General features: G+C 31.7%; 1 protein-coding gene across 1 annotated transcript; it reads right to left on the bottom strand.

The window, feature by feature from the left end:
* Nucleotides 1-1,570: 1,570 nt before the first annotated feature.
* On the bottom strand, nucleotides 1,571-4,622 carry LOC113855229 (zinc finger protein SHOOT GRAVITROPISM 5-like). The gene is made up of 3 exons (XM_027486777.1): nucleotides 4,151-4,622; nucleotides 3,598-3,997; nucleotides 1,571-2,702 (listed from the first exon to the last, which is right to left on the bottom strand). The coding sequence occupies exons 1-3, from the start codon at nucleotides 4,260-4,262 to the stop codon at nucleotides 1,925-1,927; spliced, it is 1,290 nt and encodes a 429-aa protein (XP_027342578.1). The 5' UTR covers nucleotides 4,263-4,622; the 3' UTR covers nucleotides 1,571-1,924.
* Nucleotides 4,623-8,301: the final 3,679 nt, after the last annotated feature.

The following is an 8,301-nucleotide window of genomic DNA, read 5'->3' as shown; positions in this document are numbered from 1 at the left end:
ATTATAACAGTAATAGATAAAGAATATAAATATAATTATCAAATTAAAATTTGTTAATTATATGAATTTAAAATACATTATAATCCTTCATTTTTATTATGTTTTTAATTCATTTCTTTTGTTCCTTGTCAATTTTAATTAAAGATGTGTACTATGTTCTTTTTCCCAAAACTATTTTATTAAACGATAACGTATTACTTTAGATTTATTTATTCAATATTATAAGTTTGAGTCATTCAACATATCATTATTATTAATATTTAGCTGGAAAATGATTTTAAATGTACTTACATTAGATTAATGTAATTCTAACAAAAATTATATTTAATATTCATGAGTTAAAATACTATAATAAATAAATTAAAAACACGAAAACTAAAATGAACACAAATAAACATAATGACAAAAGATGTAACTGACATTTTTCAATTGTTGATTAGGTAAAATGCACTTTATACTGATATTGATTTAGTTCCTATATTTTTTATATATTTATATGCATAGTTATTTTCGACAACTATAATAATATTAGTGATAAAGTTAAGCAGCCTCAGTGTCTATATCATTATACAAAAAGTATGAGTTTTAAGTCTGAAAAATCAAGAAAATGGCAACAGAAGTCAAATTAAAAGGGGTCAATGTAATGAAAAGTTCAATATGTAAATTTTCTCTCTTTCAAGTTTCAACAACATGAAAGCTCCGTCTGATTTTAAAAAATTTAAATAAAGAGTGACAGGGACTCCATGCTATCTTGCACCTAAATTAATGAAAAAGCTACTGTACCACCCTATGCTGCTGACACTGCATCTCCCTCTCCTGTTAAAAGCATGTGCGCCTTTAGAGCCTTATGCGTGTTTGTTTATTATGAGAGAGACGATTGCCTGTGCACTACCATTTCAACTGTGGCACTGAAAAACATGGCATGTTTTTATATGTATATATATGTGCATTTAAAAGGAACACATATGCAATGAAAACGACCCCTCTATCTTTCACCCTTTTCTCCCTCTTTTCCTTTTCTCACATCCAATTCGATCCCAAAAGACACCCGCCCTACACGGTTCACATAGAGAAATTGGTCATAACCATTCACCCGGATCAATGTCACATGTATCATTCATTTAATATTACCTAAAGGGTCCATATGCTCAAGCAACCTGACATATCAAACATCATAATTTAGTCCTACAACATTCATAATAATGTCTCAATTTTTTTACCCAAAACAATAATATACAATTTCGTCTTTTTTTCCTCACCACATGCCTGCATTGCCTCTAATGTAGTATAATCCGTATAAATCCATTCTGGATATTCCCATATATTGTGGTTTTTGTTTTATATATATCCTTTCACTGATTTCAATATTTTCTTAGCCTAATCAGGCATTAGCATCTTAATTGAACAATTAATATTAATTCAAAATACTAGCCACAATTCGGTGGAATCCAACTTGTATTTTGAATTAATATGTAATTATTTTTGGTGAAGAAAAATATGAAGTACCCCCCTCCTATGTAAAAATTGCCCTAGATGTGATTAGGTTAGACATAAGGGTTTAGGTAATTTCCCATGATCGTGAATAATTTTTCATATGACAAATGAACAGATGAATATGTCAGATGAACAAAACAAATTACAACTGAATATTGAACAAACCTTCAACAGCTGTCAGACTCAAATCCTAAACGCTGCATCTCGACAACAATATTATAATAAAGAATATGAACTTTCTTTAAAATAATACAAATTTCACTGAGTCAAGAGAAAAGAAAACATGAAAGAAACAAAAAAAAAATAAAAAAAATAAGAAAGAACAATATAACTTCTTATAAACTGTCCCGCAATATCATCTTTCCCTTATGCAGAATAAAGGTTTTTTCTTTCTTTGACTGAAAAGCTAACATAATGGTTACAGTGTATGTCATTCTGCTTCACCTTCTGTGGTGGCTGAGGACATGTAACTCATCACAATGGAGGTTTCTTCTGATGGAAACCCCCCAGCAGTTGAAGACTGAAAGTGTTGTTTGCAAGTTTGACACGTTATTTCCATAACAGTGGAGCTTATCTTCTTGATGGCTTGCTTTCTCAAATCTTCCGCCTTGGAAAGCTCAGCTTGTGCTTGTTTCCTTATACTTTTCGCATTCTCAAACTCAAGTTCAGCCATCTCGATTTGTCTTTTAGCTTCTCTTCTAGCCTCTTCTGCATAAGCTTTTTCTGCCATGGCCAACTTGAGCTCCTCACCTGCAAACTCTTTCAACCTTGCCACTTCCAATGTGGAATAATCATTCACATTCCTTTCTGCACCAGGCGGGCTCCTATGTGTTTCTGAACATGCTCTCTCCGATTCACTCCCTTTGTCATTACTACATGAACCTATTGAAAGCTTCAAATGGGTCTCATAGTTTTCCTTTGAATTTCTCTTTTCTTGAGAACTTATTGAAGAAGATAAGAGTTGAAGTTCTAAGTTATGAGAGATGCTATGTTTGTTGGGTATCTCTGAAGTTAATAACGAAGCTTGTTGATCAGCTGGTTTCGGCAGTGGCATTCCTTGCAATGTTGGGGCTATACTAAAATTTGCCTCACTAGATGGACTTGCACTTGAAGCTGTTCTAGAAGAGCACGCAGGTTGCAGTGCTTGCAACTCTGGCCGGTGCTGCCGAACATTGCATGCATCTTGATGTTCTATGAAACTCTCCACCCTGAATGGATAAACAAATGTTTAGGTAATTAAAAGACATTATATATTAGAATATCATATATGCAAATATATGTTATGTCTTTGTTTTGTTGTATCTGAATATATAATTGGCTAGAGAAATTTAACTTGTTTAAACGAAGGTATGTATATGTATGAAAATCTTGGTAGTGTAGTGTTTATATAACAAGCATGAAGCAATATGAAAAATAATTAATCAAAGATCCAGTCCATCCATGATTCCGTGAGTAGGTTCAAATGGAATACTATAATAAATAAAATAAGACAGAGTGATCAAATTGATGTGGTCTTCGTAAGTGAAACGGAAAAAACAAATTGTTCCCAGCTACTGTATATGAGGGTATTTGTGTCTTGTTTAGTTTGTCAGTAAAAGTGTGAAGATACACTGTCCACAAACTTAAAAGTTGTTGTCATAGGAACTCCTAAACGATGTGCAAAAGCCAGAATGAGGTGGATTAGGTGTATACAGTATTCATAACACAATGCTTATAAATATGAAAATTTTCAACTTCTGTTACTTTTCAAAATATAGTAATTAATAACCTCAACAAGATGGAAAATCTTTCACATAAAGGGTATATGAGACTTATAACTTCTATTTCTCTACACCATCCTTGTAACTAGCTAAAACTTTAGGGTTTGACTTCCAAGAAAGCTGCAGAAGAATAATCACATAATTATATACATAATTTAAGAGGTAAAATAATACCAATAGTTTGTTTGGTTTCCGTTATTAAGAACAAAAACAAGTGCAGCTGAGCAGGGGCTGAAACTGATGAGAATACACAGAAACCGAGAAAGAGAGAGAAAGAAAGAGAAAGATGGAAACTTGGAATGAACGTGGGTGTGTGAGAAGTGGAAGAGATAAAAACAGAAACCTGGAAAAGACACGGCCACAGTCACAGGAATGGCCTCTGGTGCCACAGGTTTTGATGTGGGCTTTGTAATCAGACTGAACTGCATAGCCTTTGGAGCACTTGTCACACACCCACTGCTTATGATTACTGTGCTTCCTTCTAAAGTGCTTCTTAATTCCCACGAGGTCTCCAAGGGCATGGCACGGGTCATGGTGCAAACAGCTTGGTTCTGGACACACAAAAACCTTCTTCTTTTGCCCTTGTGTTTCCCTCTTGAGTAATTTCCACGGCACCTTGTGCCTTCGCCTGTGCATTTGAAGATTCTGGTCCCTCTGAAACCCTTGGTTGCAGATCTCACACACGTATCTGTCAGATTCCAGCAAGGTGGTGGGTGAGAGGGACACAACCTCAGCATCTGGATCTGCTTATATGTATAAATATATAAACACACGACAACAACAACAACAAAATTTAAAGAAATTAACTTTGGAGAGAAAAACAGAACCCCACAAAATTTGTTTAGTTTAAGATAAAAGCTTGAAACTTAAGACCCCCAAAAAAAGGAAAACTTTACCGGGTGTGCCTGCGGGTCTTCTTTTTCTTTTGTTAGGAACCCCATTTTCAGATAATGCAAAGGCAGCATCAGAAGAAGAAGGAGCACCAGAAGAAGCACTGTTGTCTAACATGGGTGGAATTTTTGTGCGAGTGCTTTGAGGACTATATGTTAGGAGAAGTTTACGCGATTAGTTGCCACAAGCAGTACAACAGATGAGGTTTGTAATAGTGGGGTTTCAGCTTTAGTCGTAGAAAGAAGGTGAGAAATGATGATGGCACAAGAGAAGAGAGAGAGAGAGAGAGAGAGAGAGAAAAAAAGGTGTTGCTTTATGTAATCAGCTTTCTTTAACGCTTTTTTTTCTTAGCTTTTTCTTCTTTTCCACGAGCTTTCTTTCTTACTTTGTTGTTTCATTGACCCCTCACCTCGAGCAGGTAAGGTTGAAGGCAAGTCTTGTTTATAAAGCTCCCTCATCAACAGTGTGTGTGGGATTAAGGGGTCTTTTGCTTGGGGCTGACCCAATCCAATGAAAACATGGTTGAAACTACACACACACACACACACGGAATTTTGGACACAAACAAAAAAAACATACTCTTGGAACCACATGAGAAAACAACAGCATAGTCATTATTCATTCATGGCACTGTAATATTTGCATGAATAAATGCAGGCCAAGAGCTTCACATCACGCGTGAACTCACTCACTCTCTCTCACGTGACACGTGTGTGACACTTTGCTACAGAAGATAATGGCAGGGTAAATAATGAGATGCGATAGGGTACAGCGAAAATTCAGTTACCAATGGCGCACGAATCTTCCATCAATCCTGGAATTAACATATCCATAGACATTATCTGTTGGATCTAAGGGGAAGGACACAACACCCAATTTCATATCTAATATATTTTAGATCATTTTAGAGCTGTTTTTGTTATTAAATTTGATCATGTATTAATTATTCTAATGAGAATTATTCATTATTAATACTGTTTTTTAATATACGATTTATTAAAGTAAAATTTTGTTTCTAATTAAAAAGAGCTTCGTTTCCTGTGAGTAAAATATAAAATCTAGGCCTAAAAATAAAATTAAAATAAATAGACAGACTGTTGAAAGAATTTTGTCATTTTAAATGACCCTATAAAAAATTAACTTAAATTAATTGAGATTGAAAGTAGAGCCGATAAAATGAATTTACCTAACTGAAAAAACTCTAAGCAAGAATATACAGTTTTGATTTTAAATTTTGAGTTCAAATTGCTAAGTTTATAAAAAAATTAAACCTTACCATTTTTTGGACATTTTTTATCAGCCCAAATTAAATATGAATTTTTTTAACATAATTTATATGATTATATATATATATATATATATATATATATATATAGGATTAATTTGAATTTATATAACAAAAAATTTTATCTACTATTTTTTAAAAATATCAACTCCTTTTATTTGTTTCTTAGTCATGACTATAGATGTAGAATTTAAAGATTATTTTCCTATTTATATACTTAACAAAATATTGTTAATTTTTTGCTCGTATAAACATTATTTTTAATTGGAAAAAGTTTGAGTATCTACAAATTAAATTTTTCATAAAACCATATTTTCATTTAAAACAAAACATACCTTGAAGAGCATTTTGAAACCATTTATATATGCTGTGCATAGTTGATGGACGTAGATTTCGACAAATTTTAAATTATTTTATTGTGACGTAATTTGGACTACATTTGTAAGACAAAATTGTGCCATGCATTCAATGCAAATAGAAGTACTTTCACATGGGAAACTACACTCAACATGCATGGTATGGTGGTAATATTGTATAACTCAATTGTGTTATTTTATTATTATTATTATTGCTAAAGTGTCTTTAACTTTAGTCACCTCTTCTCCCAAAATTTTTATCTTTGTTTTTGTTTAATTCTCATTTCTTTGGTAAAGTAAATTTTGTTTATTTAAACCACATATATTCAAAGGTAAATTCTTTTTCTAAATATTCAATTCAAAATTTAAATAATATTATATTAAATTAAGATTTAGTAAAATCAATATTAGTCGATAAATAAGTAAAAGTGATGGGAGATTATTTTTTCACTCAATTTAAAAGTAATATTTTTTTATTTAAACAAAATTTAGTTTCTTTTTAAAAGTCATGCAAACAAATTAAAATGATATTATTTTTGTAGAAATTTTGTAATATCCTATTTTGTTGACTCTAAAGTGTTCTCTCATGACACAGTCCACCATTCTCTTATCTCTTATTTTTCTTTATTGGTTGTTTGTTTGCTCTTATCTTGTTCTTACTTTTTATCTTTCTGTTAGATTTCACGAAAATTGGGCGTTATAACATGGTCTTATCCAAAATCATTCTTGTATTTATTTTTTATTGGTAGGATTGGAATTATTCAAAGCTAAAGTTGGAGAATTATTTGCAGGACACTTTCATCTTCTCTCTTTTCTAAATATTTTTTCTGGGATACAAATAAATCACAGTCTTCTTAAACTTAGAAAGGTGTTGCAGTGGCAGGCGCTGATCCAGATACTTTCTAACATACATGGAAAATAATGTGAATTTGACCAGGATGATTAGGAAAGGCTTAAAATAGTGATACTGAGTAAAAGACAAAATAATAAATGGATCATTTAATAATGTGGACGCAATTAATAAAAAAGTGTTCAAGATATATAATAGAAATTACTCAAGTTTATGCCTGGAAATTTTCATTTAGATCTAGAAATACAATAGTAAAGCTCATGCGAAGCTTAATTAGAGCTTTGTGCCAGTAATCAGAAGCTATTGCTCTTAACTTTGTGCTGCTTTTTGTGTTTTTCTTTATTAAATTTGAACAAAAAAAAGAATATATTACTATTTCAAAAAATGAAAATTAATATTATGTTCGTGTATATATATATATATATATTAAATAATCTAAATATTCAATTAAATAAGTACTTCATTTAACCCAAAAATTAAGAAAAAAAAACTAAAATTAGAATTTGAAAGAAGAAACACTGTTAAAATAATAAAATTGCATATCAGCAAGTTAGTCTCAAACTAAAAGGTATGTAAATACGAAGTCAACAACTCTAAAATGTTTAAGATATTTTAGATTAACAGCTAACTCAATTTTAAAGTCTAAACTCTCTTTAACTATTGAATTGAGTCCACGTTTCAAATTTTAATAGTGTCATAGCCCAAGTAAACAATGGTCCAATGAAAAGAATCAATTGAAAAAAAAAATGTTCCACCATCTTAATACAATTCCCTTACTCAACAATCCAACCAATTTTGAATTAGATTTACTTTCGGGTCACAAAAAAGTCTTAGCCACCCACTTTTGTCAAATTGTTGAACTTAATTGAAGAGCCAATCTGCAACACAAAGTCTGACGAGTTCAGAAACAAACTTACGACATATTTGTGTGTAAAGTAAAACTTGTAAATTAAGATTCACTTTCACACAATCTTTGTCCTCGACGCTGAAAAACATGGTTATTTTAAATTGGAGAGTTTTTTTAATTTTTTTTTTTTTTTTGTATATTTGCATGGATTGTCGTATCTAGTTCATTATTAAATTGAGCCAATTGAGCCTACTTTACGTTTATGATAAATAATAAAGGATTATATCAAAATATATATCTAGATGTATACAAGATTCAATTTGTCCACTAATTTGTGTTGGATCAACGTTAATTTCGACGGACTTAAATTTTTAAAATTAGAATTAAAGACGAATTTGGATCTAATAGAGACAATGAAAATCATGTTTCGCGTACGCTCCTAACAATATATCCATTAACTAATCTCTGTCTCTATCTTTATCTTCTGAAATACAATTACGTTTCGTCTCTTTCAAGCTTCTCTGATCAGGACCGTTGAGCAAGAAAATAGACATCACCACAATTCCCAAGTATGATATTTTTGGAGGTCAGAGAACACTACCCTCAATTGCATGAGGCAACCTATGAAGAAGGGCTGATTTGTTGATGTGAATTGAAGCAGCTAGCAACAATAGTTTGATCTCCTAATTATCATCAACACTATGTGAAAAGAAGGATGAATTTCATGTTCAGCCTTGCATGCGCTGTGTTTTAACGTTTAACACCGTCTTGAGAAATGATGGTCATGCATGCACGTCACTTAATTTGCGTGATTGAGT

The sequence above is a fragment of the Abrus precatorius genome, unplaced genomic scaffold (assembly GCF_003935025.1).
Source record: "Abrus precatorius isolate BTA unplaced genomic scaffold, Abrus_2018 Scaffold11, whole genome shotgun sequence".
NCBI classification, from domain to species: Eukaryota; Viridiplantae; Streptophyta; class Magnoliopsida; order Fabales; family Fabaceae; genus Abrus; species Abrus precatorius.
The sequence above is the reverse complement of the archived record's forward strand: the minus strand, read 5'-3'. Positions and strand labels throughout refer to the sequence as shown.